The sequence below is a fragment of the Schistocerca americana genome, chromosome 6, assembly GCF_021461395.2.
Source record: "Schistocerca americana isolate TAMUIC-IGC-003095 chromosome 6, iqSchAmer2.1, whole genome shotgun sequence".
Taxonomy (NCBI): Eukaryota; Metazoa; Arthropoda; class Insecta; order Orthoptera; family Acrididae; genus Schistocerca; species Schistocerca americana.
Genome location: NC_060124.1, coordinates 406,216,937 through 406,237,644, shown reverse-complemented (window position 1 = coordinate 406,237,644; position 20,708 = coordinate 406,216,937). Strand labels below are relative to the sequence as shown.

The 20,708-nt window shown below is 44.1% G+C and overlaps 1 protein-coding gene across 1 annotated transcript in view; it reads left to right on the top strand.

Annotated features, from left to right (window-relative positions):
- The first annotated feature begins 1,775 nt into the window (after positions 1 to 1,775).
- Positions 1,776 to 20,708, top strand: part of LOC124619760 (chitin deacetylase 1) — a 207,268-nt gene continuing 188,335 nt past the window's right edge. The window contains exon 1 of the mRNA XM_047146343.1: positions 1,776 to 1,891. Within this exon, the coding sequence (XP_047002299.1) occupies positions 1,831 to 1,891 (61 nt within the window). The 5' untranslated portion in view covers positions 1,776 to 1,830. The remainder of the gene's footprint in view (positions 1,892 to 20,708) is intronic.

Sequence of the window (20,708 nt, the reverse complement as noted above, 5' to 3'; positions counted from 1 at the left end):
ACGATCCGTGGCTCTACCCTTCATTCGATCTCTGCGGAACCCTACATTTCAGCAGGATAATGCACGACCGCATGTTGCAGGTCCTTTACGGGCCTTTCTGGATACAGAAAATGCTCGACTGCTGCCCTGGCCAGCACATTCTCCAGATCCCTCACCAACTGAAAACGCCTGGTCAATGGTGGCTGAGCAACTGGCTCGTCACAACACGCCAGTCACTACTCTTGATGAACTGTGGTATCGTGTTGAAGCTAGATGGGCTGCTGTACCTGTACACGCCATCCAAGCTCTGTTTGACTCAATGACCAGGCGTATCAAGGCCGTTATTACGGCCAGAGGTGGTTGTTCTGGGTACTGATTTCTCAGGATCTATGCACCCAAATTGCGTGAAAATGTAATCACATGGCAGTTCTAGTGTAATATATTTGTCCAATGAATACCCGTTTATCATCTGCATTTCTTCTTGGTGTACCAGTTTTAATGGCCAGTAGTATAATATGTGCTACAAAGCCTTAAAATCCATATATTCATTTTGAAACATTCTGTACATAAGTAGGGTGACCAGACGTCCAGATTAATCTGGACATGTCCTCCTTTTTAGCTATTTGTCCGGGGTCCGGGCGGATTTTTACAGTGTCTGGCTTTTTCGCAAAGTTGAGCGTAATACAGTTCATTTACTATTCGTCCCGTTCTATTGCTCTTTTCTTAAATACTTTAACTATTGGCACAACCCTCGTGATAAACACGCGCGAAGGAGGTGTTAGTAGGTGGCACCAGGATCGTCGATGTTATCGTTGATCGACGTATAAGCGAATGCAAATATCGATTATTTAAAATTTTCGTCTCGTATCTTCGCTTTGTATTGTCTTGGCTTCCTATAGTGCACGAGTAATTTGTGAGTGTAATTTTTAACCGAGTGAGTTACGTAAAATATTTGGCTATGCCTCAACGAAAGTGTACATTTTCTGATGTCCTTTCCTGCAAATATCCGGCTTTCAAGAAAGGGAGAAATGAATCTGAAACGGAATGTAAGATATGTGGAGCTGGAACGTACGTCTCAGTGACCAATAAAGGTAAGAAATAACTTGACAGATTAACTGTCATGGTTTTACTTCATTGTTTCATAGTCACTCAATTTATTTATATTCAGATGGTTAAAGTGCAGTTTACATGTCGTCAGGTGCTGCTTGAATTGTAGATGTTGGTAGCGGTGCGTCGAATGAAGGGAGGTGAATGGTCTTACGTTTTTCGCTTTGTAAACAATTCCGTGTTGTTGACATAACAAAACAATTGACGCCACACTTGTCACCACAATCAATGTTTTTAATTTTTTTCATATTGCTCAGTTAACCATCACCTGACCATCAGTAACAGTTAACTACTAGTTTTACCGGTAATTCCCGGCAAGCACGTGACTTGTCCAAAGCTGACGGATGGTATCCTCATCTGCAGTTGACCCGTTTGATGTGTCCTCTTTTTCTTCCTTTGTCCTCCTTTTTGAAGCTGTTTGTTCTCCTTTTTAAACAATTGCATCTAGTCACCCTATACATAAGGTCCTTAGTTATACGATAAATGAAATGGACCGGTTCAGTGTCGCACACGAGTTGGTTCTGAATGGAGGTTCCGCTGCGTGCTGCCGTCGCGCGCGGTGCGCCTTTCTTCAGAAGCTCTCTCTGGCGAGCCCGCCCCTTCCTCCTGAACACACCCACGTCCAGGCCCCCGCTGGAAAGCCGCCCTGCCCCTACCTCTGCCGTCGCGGGCGAGGGTGGGGCGCGCCGAGCCGCGCTGAGCGCCTGCCGTGCAGACGGGGTCCCCAGTTCTCCTGCGAGCACCATGGTCGTGCCGCCGAGACCGCTGTACCGGCTACTGGCCGCCGCCCTGCTCGTCTCTGCCGGTGAGTACAGCCGCCCGTCGACCCGTTCGCGCCTCTCCTCGCTGTCGCACCTTCTCTTTTTAGTCACGTCCTTCACTAAAGACGTGTCGACCCCGCATGACCGACTCTGGGAAGCCGTCTTCCGACGTTTATCACGCCACGTATCGCGTCTGGCGGTAGCGCGGCTACTCGTGTGTGGCCTCCCGAGTTCCGCCACACTGACTTCCTTCGCACGTTCTTAGCTGCGCCCTTGGACTTTGGTACCCAGAAACAACTGCCTCGTGCCAATGTGATCAGACAGCATGGGACCTCTGTGCAGTACTGGATGTGTTTTCCCCAGTTGGGCGGCGACCCGGAAATAATGTTACTCCGTTGACAGGTGGAACAAATTCTGACACTCGAGTAACCTATTAATCTGTCTGCTCATTGTGGGACTGAGGTACACATTATCGTCCAACGCATCGCTACATCCACAGCCAAATTTTGGAAAACTACTGTGAAATGTTGGGATGCGGTACTCTGCATCGTGTCAGCTTGTTCATGTTCCATTCACGTATGGAACGCGTGAGAACTGTTGCTTTTTGCCACTGTGCGCACTTAATTAGTAGAATCTTGTGTGTGTGATCCTCATGGGAACAGTATGTCGGGACTTGTATTCTTTCATCACTGAAAGCTACTTCTTGAAATTTTGTGTGTAGGCTTTCACAGGATAGTTTTCGTCTGTCTTCAAGTGTCTGTCAGTTCAGTTTTTTCGGCACCATCGAAAAAGCCGTGACCATTTTTGCTACCCTTGTCTGTATACGTTCAGTATCTCCTGTTGGTTCCATTTGGTTTGGATCTCACACACTTGATCACACGTGGGTTCTGTAACCAGTTTTCTTTGTAGACTGAGTGCATTTCCCTCGTACTCTACAATGAACCGAAGTCTGCCACTGCTCTACCTACAACTGAAGCTTTGTGATATCCATTTCATGTCCTTACAAATTGTTACACCTAAGTATTAGTGTGAGTTCGCCGATTCCAACTGTTACTCATTGACAGTATAGTCACAGCTATAATATGTTTCTTATGATTTTTTTTTAAAAAAAAGAAAAAGAAAAAACAGACTTAAGTAGCTACCTGCTCGTACGTTCCTCATTACTGTTGATCTACAGGCGGCAGTAAAATGACGAAGCAGTCGTAGTAGCGCAATTTTTTTTTCACTTTTACATCTATGTCTTTAGCGTATTAGTCACTGTACGGTGTTTACTGTAGGTTATATAGTTTCCAAATATTTTTTTATTTGCCAATTTCCTGTCCTACCTGATGCTGCGAAACAGAAACAACTGCTGGTACTAGCCCGTCTAAACCAGAACTGCTGTCTTTCGGTTGGGGAAAGGCAATCATGCACTGCAAAGAGCTAAGTGATAACTTACACCGAAACCCCACGCTTATTTGACCTTCCACCTAAGTAAAACGAAGAGAAGTAAGAGGAAAAGGAAGGAGTTCTCCTGTACACTCCACACTCGAACGTCTCTTACTGAGGAATAACTTTTATCACAGTCGCACGCTCTACTTGCAGAATTTTCAGCAACGTATGGTGTTATTGCTTCATCTATATCGATGTCTTCACATAGACAGTCCAGACGAGATGCCGTTTCTGAGAGAAACGTGACAAACAAGGAGATAAATCAGTCGCGAACTAGCACGAGTTAAATGTGTACATCACTGATGTTAAACACATGCTTGTGGAAAAAAAAGAGTAGATGAACATGAATCAATTGTGATACGTTCAACAACGACTGCATGGTGACTCACATTCTGAGATGTATCCTATTATCTCAGAATACAGTCATCGAATTAAGTGGTAGGACCCATGTACCAGATTGTCCCACGTGAAATACCGGAAATAGTTCGCGCGACTGCTACGGTCGCAGGTTCGAATCCTGCCTCGGGCATGGGTGTGTGTGATGTCCTTAGGTTAGTTAGGTTTAAGTAGTTCTAAGTTCTAGGGGACTGATGACCACAGATGTTAAGTCCCATAGTGCTCAGAGCCATTTGAACCATTTTTGAACCGGAAATAGTTGTAATTGTTTTGACAAGAGCAAATTAATGACAGGGAATTTAATTTATCAGACTAGCACAGATTGATTGTATAACCTCTCGATGGGAGATTATTGTGCAGTATTGCATTTTCATAGAAGTTAGACATTCTGGAAAAAAGTAGTTCGTAAGAGATATTCCTTGCATCTGGTTTATTGTAACTCTTCACTGTCAAGAATTTTTCAGGATCTTAAAAAAGTGCCTAACCACTGTTGGGAGATCTGAGGTTGCAAGCCATGTGGTATTCACAATTTTCGTCCCACTTGAGATGTATTTCGACGAGACACAGCAAAATTTGTCAATCTTATGTTGTCCAGGATAGTTGATTTAACTTTTAACATTTTGTGCATTTCATCTATTGCTCGAAAGCTTTCATGGTTTGCCCATTGTTCTCGCTTGTTAGTGAACACATCATTAGTTACCATTACCTTCCATTGATTAAGGTTTGCATTCGCCATAAGTCGTGACTGTGCAGCCAGGAAAGATAATAACCATTTCCGGCCGCATTTAACTACCGCGCACAAAAATGTAATGATTCTGCTCAAGTAGAGATGACTTCTGGGCGTTATGTTGCCCAGAACCGTACATTTCTTAGGTTCGTAGACTACTAATGTTTTCCAGTTCCCGCAAGTGTTTGAACGCTTCGGAATAGTCTAGTGCAATCAGTTCCAATCCGCGGTGGCCAGGAATAGGCTATGTTAGTAACACTGGTTATTTACAACTGTTGATGCGTATCGTCAAATCCTTGTGTTTTCAGTCATTATGTTGTTCATTCATTTCTTCTTGTCTGTCAAACTTTATTCTGGCTCTTGTACATTGGGTGATTCCAACTTTCTAACGGTTAGACTTTTTTCATCACACAGATGTTCTATTAGAATCAGTAATTATACTTTTAGAGATATACATGCGGTCTGTTTAATCTATGTCGATGTCACAAGGAAGGTCGACAATAAGGTAACTCTATTACGAAAGTACTGGTGATACTTCGGAAATAAATAATCAGCATCGCCTTGAAATGTACAAGCAAGCTGTAGCAATATACTTTATGGTACCGATCACCCACTGCAGCTGTGTTACGGGCGTTTCACGAGCATTTTAAAGAAAGTTATTTGGTACCTTTGTTCTGTATTTCATTTTGGATGAATCTGGTCATCAAACAGGATTGCATTTTTGTGGACGGCCTTTTGGCTTGAAATAAATAACTGCTGATATTGAAGTTGTTAACGGCTAAGAAATCCGTCTGTAACAACGAAATTGTTATAGATAAGAAAGCTAGAGTTAATATTCCGTCGACATGTAAATCATTAGAAAGGAGACATAAGGATGGATAAGCATAGGGAAGGAAATATACGGGAGCTGTTCGGAAACTAAGGTCTGATCACTCACAAAATAGAAATTACAGTGAAAATAAAAAATGGTTTATTTGTAACAGCTAAGTACACCTTCCAGCTACTTCTCCACGTAGTCGCCGTACCGACTGAGACATTTGTCGTAGCAATGTACCAGCTTTCGAATACCATTGTCATAGAAGGCAACCGCCTGTGCTTTCTGCCAATTCTCTGCGCTGATTTGCAGCTTGTTCTCTGTGCCAAAACGTTTGTCTTCATAGCCAGCGGTTCTTACGAGCAGAGGTGAAAATCGGAGGGAGCCAAGTCCGGGTTGTACGGTGAGTGATCAAACATTTGCCATGGCAACACTACAGGAGCGTCCCCCTTGCCCCTGCAGTGTGCAGCAAGGAATTGTCATGAAGGAGGAAATACAAGACAGATACATTGTGTGGGTTGCATGAAATCAGGCGAAATCTCTCAGTCATGCTTGGCGAGAGACACTAATCTTCTAGGCATCTTTACGTGCTCGAAGTGCGCTCAGAGCTGGAAAAGAGCAACGTGACGCAATCGACTGGCATACTGGAGACACTGTCCAACACATTTATACAAAGCCTCATCAGATTTTCACTGTGATTTCTGTTTCGCGACCGATCGGACCTTACTTTCCGAGTAGCCCTGGTACTATGTCGAGCATTCAGCTCGAGTTATTTAGAGAATTCGGTGATTGCTCAACTCACTACATGCTGTTTGCGTTAGTATGTGGTAAGTACTGTTATGCTTTCGGTTACCTAAAAATCGACGAAGCAAGTGCTCGGGAAAACAGACGTCTAGGAAAATTACTAGATAAAACAGTATGTGCAAGGTGAAGAGCTGTGTAAGTTAGAAACAAGGCTCGGAATATGGGATGAAGTCGTAATGCCGGAATTAAGGATCTCACAGGTTCGTTGCAATTTTGCATCGTCTCGAAGAAAAAAAAAAAAAAAAAAAAAAGATATTATTCACGAGGATAGCTTTCTGAAGGAAATTCTTCCTCTTTCATTACATTGTTGAAAAAACGGTTTTTCTTAAACTGAGGCATATTTTTACTCGAGCATTTCCCGTCAGACGAAAAAAATAGCAGAGAGAGGTAATTTAGCAAAGGATAAATAATTTAGTTAAGCCGATGACAATACTCGTGGCTTCGCAGCTCGCGGCGGCGATGACGGGAGGCTGGCGTGAAGTTGTGTAACTGGTTTCCTGAAGCGAGCTAGTGAAAGGCGCATCTCTTCCCGTCCTTGGAAAGCCAGGACGGAGTGGCTGAGATCCTGCTTTTCGTTCGCCACTTCCTCTACATTTTGCAAGCGCCGCCCACTGTTTCGCATAGCGTCGTTATTCTTGGCCCTCGGCGTACACTGACGCCCGACGTCTAGTCTCGTGTGTAACGTTACGGCAGCGGAAATGCGAAGCCGCTAGTCGGGTGAGGGAGAAAGTGGGCGCTGCCGTGATTCGCGTCTACAGCTATTCTCCTTTCAAGGTGCTGACTTACCCCACCATCTCGAAAACTGAGGCTCGTGTAAGAGCTATCACAGTGGAAAATTTCCTCTCGCATTAGTTGAAAGTGCTGAGTATGCTGATCACTACGGCATAATGAATTCCATTCGTTTCCGTTACTGATATGTTTTACTCGGGACTTTCACCTCATTTAGTGAATAACGGAAAATAAGCGCAAGTTGTGCTATGCAATGAGGTGACAAACGTCATGGAATATCTACTAAAATCGTGTTGGACCTTCTTTTCCCGGGAGTAGTGCAGCAACTCATCGTGGCATGGTCTCAACAAGTCGTTGGAAGTCCCCTGCAGAAATATTGAGCCATGCTGCCTCAAATAGTTCAAATAGCTCTAAGCACTATGGGACTTAACCTCGGAGGTCATCAGTCCCCTAGACTTAGAATTACATAAACCTAACTAACCTACAGACATGTCACACATCCATGCCCGAAGCAAGATTCTAACCTGCAACCGTAGCAGCCGCTTGGTTCCGGACTGAAGCGCCTAGAACCGCTCGGCTACCGCGGCCGATCAAGCTGCCTCTATAGCCGTCCATAAGTGTGAAGGTGTTGCCGGGCAGGGTTTTGTACACGAACAGACCTCTCGATTGTGTCTCAGAAACGTTCGTTGGGATTCACGTCGGGCGATCTGGGTGGCCAAATCATTCGCTCGAACTGTCCAGAATGTTCTTCAGACCAGTCGCGATCAGTTATAGATCCGGTGATATGACGTATTGTCATCCATTAAAATTCCGTCGTTGTTTCGGAATATGAAGTCCACAAATGGCTGCAAATTATTGATGACCGATTCGCTTGCACTAGAGGACCCAGTCCACTCCATGTAAACACAGTCCACACCGTTATGGAGGTACCACCAGCTGGCACAATGCCTTGTTGACAATGTGGGTCCATGACTTCATGGGAGCTCTGCCACACTCGAACCCTACCATCAGCTCTTACCAACTGAAATCGGGACTCATCTGACCATGCCACGGTTTCCCAGTCGCCTGGGGTCCAACAGATATGGTCATGAGCCCAGGAAAGGCGCTGCAGGCCGTGTCGTCCTGTTATCAAAGGCATTCCTGGCGTTCGTCTACCGCCATAGCCTAATAACACCAGATTTCGCCGCATTGCCCTTATGGATACCTTCGTTGTACGCCTCACATTAATTTCTGCGGCTATTTCATACAGTATTGCTTGTCTGTTGGTACTGACAACTCTCCACAAAAGCCGCTGCTCTCGGTCGTTAAGTGAACGCCATCGCCCACTGCGTTCTCCGTGGTGAGTAGTAATGCCTAAAATTTTGTATGCTCGGCACACTCTTGACACAGCAGATCTCGGGATATTGAGCTCCCTAACGATTTCCGAAATGGAATGTCTCATGCGTCTAGCTACAACTACCATTCCTCGCTCAAAATGTGTCAATTCCCGTTGTGCGACCACAGTCACGTCAGAAATCGATTCATGTGAATCACCTGAGTACAAATGACAGCTCCACCAATGCACTGCACTTTTATACTTTGTATACGCGATACTACCGTTATCTGTATATGTGCATATCGCTATCCCATACTTTTGTCACCTCTGTGTATTTCATGGTACTTCATGCCAAGATCGCAGGCAACCAGTGTGAAACAAGAGCAAAATATCAGTGTCAAACGCAGGAATACCTGGAAAACGCGCAAGCAGACGACAATTCTAGATATAAACCGAAATTAGACAAAAATACCATCACTGAAGATTTTTAAATCAATAAAACGAAACTACTGCGGTAATATAAACACGCAGCTTTTAGTAGCAGCAAAGACGGATTTTAAATACCTCTAACAATTGTAAAGCATCAACGGACGTTATGGGCATGAAGCAGAGCAAATTTATTCCGACTGTGTATGTTTTCTTGTGATTTTTAAAAAAAAATCTTTCTCACTGTAATGGAAGTACGTCAACATTCACACATTATACAGTTCTGGAGCCCGTGTTTCATTGAGTCTCTTGGGCATACCCCTTTTTTACGTTCTGTTTCGCTCGTTGGCACAAGATGAGTGCAGTATTTGTTTCACTTAATATCTGAATTATGTTTTTGACTCTGATCATCGCCGGCCACGGTGGTCTAGCGGCTCTAGGCGCGCAGTCCGGAACCGCGCGACTGCTACGGTCGCAGGTTCGAATCCTGCCTCGGGCATGGATGTGTGTGATGTCCTTAGGTTAGTTAGGTTTAAGCAGTTCTAAGTTCTAGGGGACTGATGGCCACAGATGTTAAGTCCCATAGTGCTCAGAGCCATTTGAACCATTTTGAACTCTGATTATCGAGACAGCATACTGCCTTATCAGCATATGTTCGGAAGAACTGTACAAATATTCAATCAATGAGAATAACATAACCAGCAAAACTGCTACACATTGGGAAAAGAGAAAGAAGGAAGAGGCGTGGAGAAAGGAAGTAACTTCCACCAGCGCATGACGCCCAAACTCTTACTTTACACGTGTATGCCCTCCGCATGGCGTGTAGGGTATGACATTTTGGAAACTCGTTTTATTGTGTATTATTTAGTATTCACTATACTTTCTTCGCAAGCTTGCTTCGATCTTTTTAAATTGTCGTTTGGTGTCCACTGGTCGATTGACTCCTCCGATTGTGTCACCACTGAGTCGTTTCGAAAGCTTCCCTGAAACAATATGTCACTTTCTTTCTAGTAGCATTACTCATGATTAGGTAACAGATATTGTGAACAGCAAGGTATGAAATTGTTGTCTTTGTCTAGATGTCAACCGTCAGCGACATCATTGTCTCCTTCATCCTTTGCTTGGACACTTCTTTACGAGATATTACCCAGACTGAGACTCCCGAACAATAACGCCACACGATCGTTTCATATTCATACGAGCTATTGTTTGTCTAATACAATCATCACGACCTCGACGTGATCGATTCGTAGGAAGCTGAAGAACATTATTAGTTTCTGCTCTGAAATCAAATTCTTGCTGTGTCTAGGTAGAGTGTCAGCCAAATAAGATTTTTTAGATCTCTCTCGTTCTCAGTCATATCTTTGGCAACTAGTGTTACCTCTCATTGCATATGCCCGTTGTGCAGTTCTTTTGAAAGCAAACTCTTTTCTTGACATACTGCAGTCTTCCAGGGGCCTACTAGTAAATCGAAGCCTACCATCTATGTAATTACACTGACAATATGTGATGATAGTTCTACCTCATATATCTAAACGTTAGTACGAGACTCGATATTAAAAGATTCTTTCCATTAACAGCTGTTAATGAGAAATACATTTTGTGAGTTTTGTTACACCTAGGTGTATGACATGGTCGACTAGTTACGACTCTTTAACCGTACAATAAACGGAATTACATTTTTTTCATTTCGTGCATAACTTTTCGACGATACTTAGTAAAGATGTAACTGGATGTTAGAGTAATTTTTGTCGAACAGAACTCGTCCACCTTATAAGCTTTCACTCCCGTAACTTTAAGTGATCTGACTATGTTCCTAATGGTTGGCTCTCGGACTATAGGGAGAGAGACTTACTTCAGCCACGATAGCATAACACCCAATTACTGCTTAACAATAGTTGACGTGGTTGTTACGATTTACTGTCAAATTGACCATAAAAGGTGGTAACGTCCTTCTGAAACAAAAGATAATGTCCTTTAACTTATTTCATTCCACTTACGAACAACAGAAGACAAGCCTAATTGCATCGTACTCATTCACTGTGATGAAACAGATTCCAAAAATTATTCGCTCTGAAGGATATCGATCACGGGATCCTTACAATCTACAGTGTGTTCCCGTGATGCTGAAGCAGTTATTCAGTGGTGACAGAGAAATGCAAATGTACCATTTTTCATTAGGGGATCCTTCTGACGGAACGACCTAGTCAAAAGTGATAAGCGTAATGAGAATATCTCAAATTTACGATTGGTCTTCTGACGACGATAGCAATCGGAATAGAGACGTCTTCGTGATAACCATATTTATCTGTATCACTTACACGAGGTACTACATTCATATCACTGTCCATAGAGCCGTCCCCTAGCTTCTGTGAAGGCTTGGCATTGCATAAAGTGATGTTTATCCATCCTAACAACCTCAGTCTTGTTCGATCAAATGTCCTAGGCGTAGAGAATTCTTTTACACAGATCCTCTTCGCAATGGAGAGATGTCTAGTACAAAACATTCTTCGTATCAGCCCACAAGAGGACATCCACTCTTCTGTTTATTGCTTTTGCCGCCCATCAATTCGTTCTAATAGATTGGAGAGGATAATCTTCTTTGCCAAAATCGCAAATAATAACCTTTATTCTCGATAATCGGTTTCGATAATCAATGTTACCATCTTCATATCTTGACAGACAGGTTATTGTGTAGTTCTTAAAACAGCTGTAAGGGTACAGATGTATGTCGTGGACACTATGTACGTATTTGTTTTAATTTTGACATGCGGATGCATCAGTCTTCTAGTCTGTTACATATCTACCAATTCACGAGAAAGAATACTCTTACAGTTATGCAATAACCTGTCGATCGAGATCTGGAGATGGTAACATTGATTACTGAAACCTGTTATCGAGAATAAAGGTTATTATTTGCGACCTTGGCAAAGAAGTTTATCTTCTCTAATCTACTATTAGAGATAGTTCCTTGCGGCTAAAAAGGAATAAAGTAAATTCTTGCCAGTCTGCAAGGAACCTTAATAAATTCTATTAGCAAATATTTTCCCGGTTTGGAAAATCGAAATATGAATGCCGGGAAGGACGGTATTTTCTTAGCCCCTAAGAAAACTTACGAAAAAGATTTTACTGAAACAGAACAGATAATATTTTGGTGAAAGTGCCTGCGAGTATCCATTACTATCGCAAATGCCTCAGTACGTTGCAATTGTCAGTCAGGGGGGCGGGGGCTGGAACAGTAATCTGTGAAGTTGTCACTGCGTTGTGTCGGGGCTAAGTGAATTCGAACGCGGCCAAATTGTTGGTGTTGGCGTGGTGGCTGCTTCCGTAGCAAAGGGAGCCGAAGTGTTTGGTGTTTCATGAGGTACCGTATCGGAAATTAGTGCCACCTACAGGGAAAGCTGGATAACATCATCCGCTAAGTCACAACGCGGACGAAAGTGTGTTTAAGTGGCCGTGACAGATGGTAAATGAAGAGGGCAACAATAGCAAAAGTCACTGCAGAACTGAATGTCGCACTCGCGAACCCTTTCAGAAATTGTAATAATAATAAAAAAAGACGCACCATGAAGGAATTATCCGTATGGTGCAGATCGGTAGATGTGATGTAGATGAAACAAATAACTACAGTTTCAGAAAAAGTGGATGATTTATTCAAGAGAAAGAGCTTCACAAATTGAGGAAGTCAATATCGCGACGGTCCACCTCTGGCCCTTATGCAAGCAGTTATTCAGCTTGGCATTGATTGATGGAGTTGTTGAATGACCTAATTGGATCGTTTGATCGTCAAAATCCCTTGCTGGTTATAGATCTCTGCCCATAATGCTCCTAACGTTCTAACTGGAGAGAACTGACGACCTTGTTGGCCAAAGTAGGATTTGGCAAGCACGAAGACAAGGAGTAACTCTCGTCATATTGAGGGCGGGCGTTATAGTACAGAAATGTAAGCCCAGGACGGCTTGTCAAGGAGTTCTACAAAACGGGGCTTTGAATACTGTCGACATAAAGCTGTGCTGTAAGGGCGTCGCGGATGACAACCAAACGAAAAGAAATGGCACCTCAAACCATCACTTCCGGTTGTCGAGCCATATAGTGGGCGACAGTCAGTCAGGTTGGTATCCCATCGCTTTCCTGAGCGCCTCCAGACACGTCTTCGGCCTGGAATCTCACTAACTTGAGTAGAATTGTCTTACGTGACGAGTTCCGCTTCGTACTGAGCTACGATGATCAGCGAAGACGTGTTTTCGCCGAATCTCTCCCCACTGAGAATGTTTGAAGCATTACGGCCTAGCCGGCCGCTGTGGCCTAGCGGTTCTAGGCTCTTCAGTCTGGAACCGCGCTGCTGCTACGGTCGCAGGTTCGAATCCTTCCTCGGGCATGGCTGTGTGTGATGTCCTTAAGTTAGTTATGTTTAAGTAGATCTAAGTCTAGGGGACTGATGACATCACAAGTTAAGTCCCATAGTGCTTAGAGCCATTTGAACCATTACGGACTGGGTCGTACAACCAGATGGGGATTTTGACGATCTAAACGCCAGTTGGACAAATTTGGCAGGATATCCCTCAGGAGGACGTTCCACAACTCTACCAATCAATTTCAAGCCGAATAACGACTTGCTTAAGGGCTAGATGTGGACCAACGCTTTATTGACTTGCTCAATTTGTGAAGCTCTTTCTCCTGGGTAACTCATCCATTTTTTTCTGAAATTGTAAACATTTGTTTGTCTGTTCATGTACATCACATCTATAGATTTCCGTCCCATATGGATAATTCCTTTATGGTCCGTCAGTTTTCTTTTTTGTGTTAGAGTGTAATTCATGAAACCAGAGCATGATTTACGAATCTCGTCTTGTACTTAAAGTAAATCATTTCGTGCCCAACAATGCCTCAAATATACACAGGGAATCAATACTTCATGATACTTGTGGTATCGATAATTTTTTTGTGATATATCGACCTCTGTACTGTTTCGGGTAGTGATTATCTAGGATCGAGAGTCATCTAAAATTACATTTAAAAATTTCATTTAGTTACGTTCTTACATATGATCAGTACATGTTTTTATTGTGTTTAGGTACTTCAAAGTCCAAATACCTCATTGCTTTCACATGGTTGACGTCTCTTGAGGGAGACCAGTATTAGAATGAAATTCCAGGTTCTCTTGTGGGGGAAAAAATGTCCTTATGCAGCCTTTACCAGGAAAAAAGCAAATAATAAAATAAAGATTAAGGAGACACAAAATCCATTACTTTAACACGATCTAACGCAGCGAGAATACGTTAACTTCCGATGAACAACAGTCGACGTCTCAATCCCCTATATCTACGCATGCCTGGAGTCTGCAGTCACTCAGAATTTTTGGACTTTACACTCGTCACAATCAGTTGATCGTTGACATCGCCGACCAAAAAATGGTTCAAATGGCTCTGAGCACTATGGGACTTAGCTTCTAACGTCATCAGTCCCCTAGAACTTAGAAATACTTAAACCTAACTAACCTAAGGACATCACACACATCCATGCCCGAGGCGGTCGCGCGGTGTCAGACTGTAGCGCCTAGAACCGCTCGGCCACCCCGGCCGGCAACATCGCCGACCCACTGGCGGCTTGGCTGGCAGGCAATTTCCACGCAGCCACGTAACGTGCGCCTGCCGTAAGTAATCGATTTTGACCGGAAGGCTACTCTTGTGAAACGGAATTTGGTTAACGACACGGTTGCTGGGACGTTTCGAGGAGTGTGTGACGCAGCTATGCTCGCACTTTCACGGCGGGCCAACGCGTGCTGCGCGACCTGAGCATTTCCTGTAGCGGCGAAGCCCTGTTTTTGTTCGTTTTGCCGCCGGTCGTTTCTTCGTAAGCGAGGCCGACAACAACGTAGCACAGCGCGGCCGTATCGCATGCCTTCCGGGAACAGACGTTCGAGACCCGACACTTGTCGCTTTCGCGCCGACGTCACGGAGGCTACCTCCGGCAATCTGTCATCTTCGATTAGGGACGTCCCGTCACAAACTTCAGCACGATATCTGGTATCTACGTCTACATCCATATTCTGCAAAAAGCTGCACAGTGCATGGCAGAGGGTATTTCCACTAGTACCATGTACATCATAAGGGTTTCTTCCCCCTTCATTCAAGTATAGAGTGCGAGAAGAATGTCTACATAAATGCCTCTATGCGAGCTATAATTAGTGTAGTCTTCCCTATGGGAACGCAAATAGGAGGTTATAGTATATTCTTAGTTTCCTTATTTAGTTGTGGTTCTTGGCACTTTGCAAATAGGCTTTTCCGGGTTAGCTCCACTAAATTTTGGGCATCAAGCCGCATAAATTCAGTTTTTACTTCTAATATTTCGGCTGCATATCGTCCAAACATCTTCGGAGAGAGGCGAAAGATAGACGGTTGGGCACTCACTCCGTCCTTTTAAATTCGCGGACCGCGCCACTGCGTATGCTGCCACAAATACAAAGGCGCCAGAGACGCTGATCGGCGGTAAAAAAAGTGCAATCTACATCAATTTTATCTGTGCCTGCGCAGTCGATCCACGCTGGGAAGTCGATGTGTCACTCTGAACTGCACAGTCGTGACGTCTATTACGTTCATTACAGAAAGCGCCATTCTTACGCCTTATGCAAGCTGAAGCCGCTATCTCTATTAATTAAATTCGTCACTAAGCGAATTTCAGTTGGCTCTTTCACCACCGAGTCCCACAAAGATGATGTGGACGCTACAATTTCGAAGTTTTCGTATAACATAGAGTGACCACAGTCAACACAGTGTTCTACCATAGTCGATTTATTTGGTTGTAGGAGGCGAGTGTACATGCGTTGTTCAGTCATCTTAACTGTATGAACCGTATGCCCGAGTACGAGAGGCCACTTTCTTCCGGAGAATCACATGGTCGTTAACGGAACTCAAGAGTGCTGCCGTCTCCGGTGAAGCACGAAAAATCACTTTTACTTTGTGCTTGTTGAAGATCCGTCATATTTTTGACAATAGCCTTTCCATGTATGGCAGGAAAGCCATGGATGTCTTCTTCTGCATTGCCTGTGCTCAACTTTGGTTTCTTTCGTAGTGCCTTACGTATCTGCTGTGGAGAGTACCCGCTGGCTTCCAAAATCCTCATTAAGTGTAGAAGCTCGTCCTGTAGACTGCTCTCGTCAGTAATGATGTGTGCTCTGTGAACTAAGGTTCTGAGAACGCACGTCGTCTGCAAAGGCCGTGGCATGTGTTGGCAAGTAAATATAAAACTGAGTGTGTCGGTTTCTGATATACTGTACGTCCCAAAGTTCCATCATCTTTGTGCCGAAGCAAAACATCAAGAAATGGACGACATCCCTCCTTTTCAATTTCCATTGTGAACTGTATTTGTACACCGATGTAGTTCAGATGGTTTAAAAAATTCTTGTAATATATCTTCATCATGAGGCCACACTACAAACGTGTCGGCAACACACCGCCAAAATATTGTGGGCTGTATGTCTGTGGCCGACATGTGCATGCCGCGGTCCGTGAGTTTAAAAGGACCAAGCGAGTGCTGGAGCTTAGTCTTTCGGCTCACTCTGAAGATCGCTGAACGATATACAGCCTAAATATTAGAAGCTGAATTTAAGCGGCTGCGCACCCGAAGTTTAATGGAGCAGTCACTGCGCCACGGAAACATGAAGATGCACTTTTGCGGGATAGTTTGCGTCTATTTTCATATGTCTATCAGTTCAAGTTGTTTTGTATTCCTATGGCACTCTACCGTGGTCCAAACAAATCTGTCACCATTCATGCTGCTCTTCTTGGTATACGTCTAATCTCCCTCTTTACTCCAACACACTTGAGCAATGTTCTAGGACGGGTTGAACGAGATATTTCTAATCAATCTCCTTTACAGATTTCTTCTTCTTTTGCCTTTGACCAGCACTGCGCAGGGTCGGTATGTCTACTAACGGATATGGCATTGTTAATTTAAGAGGTGGCCAGATGCCCTTGCTGTAGCCGCCCCGTTATCCACCGGCGACGGAATGTTACGCGCAAAAAATGGTTTCAAATGGCTCTGAGCACTATGGGACTTAACTGCTGTGGTCATAAGTCCCCTAGAACTTAGAACTACTTAAACCTAACTAACCTAAGGACATCACACACATCCATGCCCGAGGCAGGATTCGAACCTGCGACCGTAGCGGTCGTGCGGTTCCAGACTGTAGCGCCTTTAACCGCTCGTCCACTCCGGCCGGCTATTACGCGCAGCCGAACTGTCTGCGTACAGTCAAATTCTTGCGGAAGTGAGAGGAAGTTTTCTAAATCGTGTAACTGAGACGATTCCTGGGTATCAGTCCGGTATTGACCTAGTGGGATGTGGGAAACCGCCTATAAACACATCCAGAGTGGCCTGGACAACGAGCTTTGCCTGGCGGATTCGATCAGGGGCCGGCGCATTTCCCCGTCCCGGAAGCGCTGCTTTAACGTGCACGGCTACCCGGACGAGTAATCTCCTTTGTAGATCGACTGCATTTTTCCAGTATCCAAACAGTGAACGGAATTCTTTCAGCTGCTTTAACTACAACTGAACCTAGACTCAGGGCCGGATTAAGGACCAAGTGACACATCCCCGCTGCTTGGGGCACCATGCTGAGTGGGGTGTCAGGCGTACCCAAGTGCAAGATTTGTACACAGTGTGTATCACACTTAGTAAGGAAAACCGACGCGAGTGAACGTGTACGAGGGAAAACGGCGTAAAGTGGAGGGGCCCAAATGATAATTGGCTTGTGCGGAAAAATATTTTCTAACTGCTCCTGCTTACCCTTTAAGAGGCAAAACACGATGACCACCTGCATAATACCGTGCCAGTCCACATTTCGATAGCAATACAGCAGCAGTTCAGTGTGTCAGGGCTTCGAAAAGTCCAGAGGTATGTGGCAGCAGATGTCTGCACACAGGTCACGCAATCCCCGTAAATCATGGGTTGGTGGTCTGTGGGCGCGGAACTGGAGATCGGTAGCATTCCAGATATATTCCATCGGGCTCATAGCAGGCGAATCTGGTGGCCAAGACAACGTGAATTCACTACCATGCTCTTCAAGTCACTGTAGCACGTTTCTGCCCTTGTGACACGGACAGTTGTGCTGCTGGAATATGCCATCGCCGTTATGGAAGACGTCAAGCCCGAAGGGATGCAGGTGGTTCGCCATAATGTTCACGTAGTCTATAGTTGTCACGGTGCCTTCGGTTACTGTCACAGGTCCCACGTCAACGACAGTGCTTAGGTGGACACGCCAGTTTCCGTCAGGGCACCGAAGTTAGCGTCATCGGGCAGTTGTCTTGGTGCCTTTACTTACTATCGCAGGGCCCATGTCAACGGCCTTGCCGGGGTGGATACATCGATTCCCGTCAGATCACCGAAGTTCAGCACTGTCAAGCGTGGGCAGTACTCGGATGAGTGACCGTCCGGGTAGGCCGCGCGCTGATGACACTTTCCCTTTGCCTTTACGGCAGAGGGAACAGGAATGGTGGTGGCGCAAATTCTCTGATCACCAGTCTTTGAATCAGTTTCCTTTAATTTACGTCTATGGTCACAATCTTTTCTGTTTAACAGATTACCTGTTCCGGTCTTTAATGACCATCATCAGATCTGTCTCATAAAAACAAAGTCCTAATGTACTGCAGCCATAGTGGCATCGTCAAATGTTAAATGTGGAATCAGCACCAGCATCGTCAAATACATATAAATCACATCCCCTACACGGTGCATGTGATGCTATTTATATGTATTTGACGATGCTGGTGCTGATTCCGTATTTAACATTTGACGATGCCACTATGGCTGCAGTACATTAGGACTTTGTTTTTATGAGACAGATTTGATGACGGTCATTAAAGACTGGAACCGGTAATCTGTTAAACAGAAAAGATTGTGACCATAGACGTAAATTAAAGGAAACTTATTACATATACGGGTCACTGTGTTTTTTCGCGACGATGTTCAAGCCTGTGAGTCTTTGAATCAATGTCCTGGGGTAAATTCAAACCTCTCCGTAGTGTCCTACGAACTGAGGACATGCAACGCCAGCGGCCCCATGCTGCTTTTCGAGAGGCCGGCATTGCGTTTCACCCTCTTCCTTCTCTCATCATCTGCAACACTACACTACACGTACACCCATTACCATCACCTACACTTACCAAATACACTTACACACACATCTCTCACACTTTGTGGTGGAAAGGTGCCTTTAGATGTGAAATATAGAAAAAAACCTTCCCATCTAGGCGACTGAACCTACCCTTCCGGGTCTCCCACACATTCATATCATACGACTTTACTTCGCTTTTTATAGATCCCATGGAAACTCTGGTGAAAGACCCCCATAGTACAGAACTGTCCTCACATGGCCGTTCGCCTGTACTCCACCGGATTCTGACACGATCATTGACCTGGTGTAACAAGAAATGCGATTCATTTGAGCAGACGACACGTTTCCATTGCGACACATTCCAGCCCCATCGTCCTGTGCCCACCGTAATTGCAAATGACGATGTCATTGTTCAGATGGCTCTAAGCACTATCAGACGTAGCATCTGACGTCATCAGTCCCCTAGACTTAGAACTACTTAAACCTAACTAACCTAAGGACATCACACACATCCATGCCCGAGGCAGGATTCGAACCTGCGACCGTAGCAGCAGCGCGGTTCCGGACTGAGCGCCTAGAACAGCTCGATCACAGCGGCCGGCGATGTCGTTGTGTCTACACAGACAAGCACATAGCAAACGTGTTACATTTTTGTTGCGAAACAGAGGATCAATTACGCGAAAGTCACGTAACCATTCTACAGGCAACAACAGAATCAGCAACAAACTTCTAAAAACATAAAGATTTTCAAACCTTCTTTTAAGCAGATGAGCAAGCGATAATCACACACTATTTTCTCATGCTCCTATTTACCACTACGCGTTTCTCAACGAGTTTGTGGCGTTTGTATCAGCCTTTGATCTCAAGTGATTTCTATATGCAATTTGATTATTAGTTTCAATCAGTACTGATTATCTTTAGATCACCCTGTGTTAATAAACTGGTAAAAACACTGTAAAATGTGAACATACAATGGTAGCAAAATGAAACTGAAGACCACAAGGAAATACATTTCTTCTTTATTTTTATCTGCTGACACGACAAACATGGCAAACAGTCCTCATCTTTGATATTAAATATCACATTGTGTAAAAAATATAGGACTCATTAATGTTGGTATGATTTTTGTATGTTTGCAAAAAAGTGTGAATATCTTGCTGTGTTTCTGTAGGCCACAGTAGTTGTAACCTTGCAAGGAAACCGTATTTAGTAAATATTGCTTGATCATATTTCAATATATTTCCTGGAATTCATGTCCCATTGACTCCTTTCAGGAAGTTTATTTGAAATTGAGAATACAGTTAACTAAACCAATCAAAAACTTTTGTGAATTGTGGTATTTCTGGATGAGAACACGGCAGCAGTCCTTATACATTAATAACGTAAGCCAAAAATGAGCCACACGTACTAGCAACACAGAACTAATATGAAATCAAATTTGATAACCAACAGGAGAGTCAACCCATAGAGCCACAAAGATGGTAACCCTCAGAAGTTTTGTATAAACAACGAATTAATAAACTGTTGTACATCACTTCCACAGCTAAGAATTGCTTCCACAGCCTTACGTTTCCCACGTTCTCGGTAGGGTTTGATCGGGTCTTATTTCAGATCACTGGCATAACAGAGACAAATCATAGTTACGTCAAAAACGAATACGGACATTGAGCCGAATGATGTAAGAAGATTGATTACGTGCTTTCTCGCTGTTTCTAAATGAAAAAATAATTACTTCAAAAATACTGTGAGAGAAGCTTCGAACTGCACGTTGCAGGTTACATAACGCTTCTCTTCTGTTGCTGTAGTAAAAAGTAGGAAGAGGAAAGCTTGACTGATTTATTCATTTCTTGGATCCTGATCTTTGCGTTCGTGCAGTAATGTTGACTGGCACGCCGGCACTTATTTTACAAGGAACGGCTTGGAACGCGATATCGTTACAACATCGTCTGTACTTGCTTCCTACTTCCTGGGCGTCAAGAATTGCTCGCAAACATGAAATCCTTTCATCAGTTCGTAATTATAATCTGATGAGCTAGTTTCGTCACCGACATAATGAAACTTATAATTGTGTCTCACTGAAGAAGCCCTCGACCAGTCATCAGCTA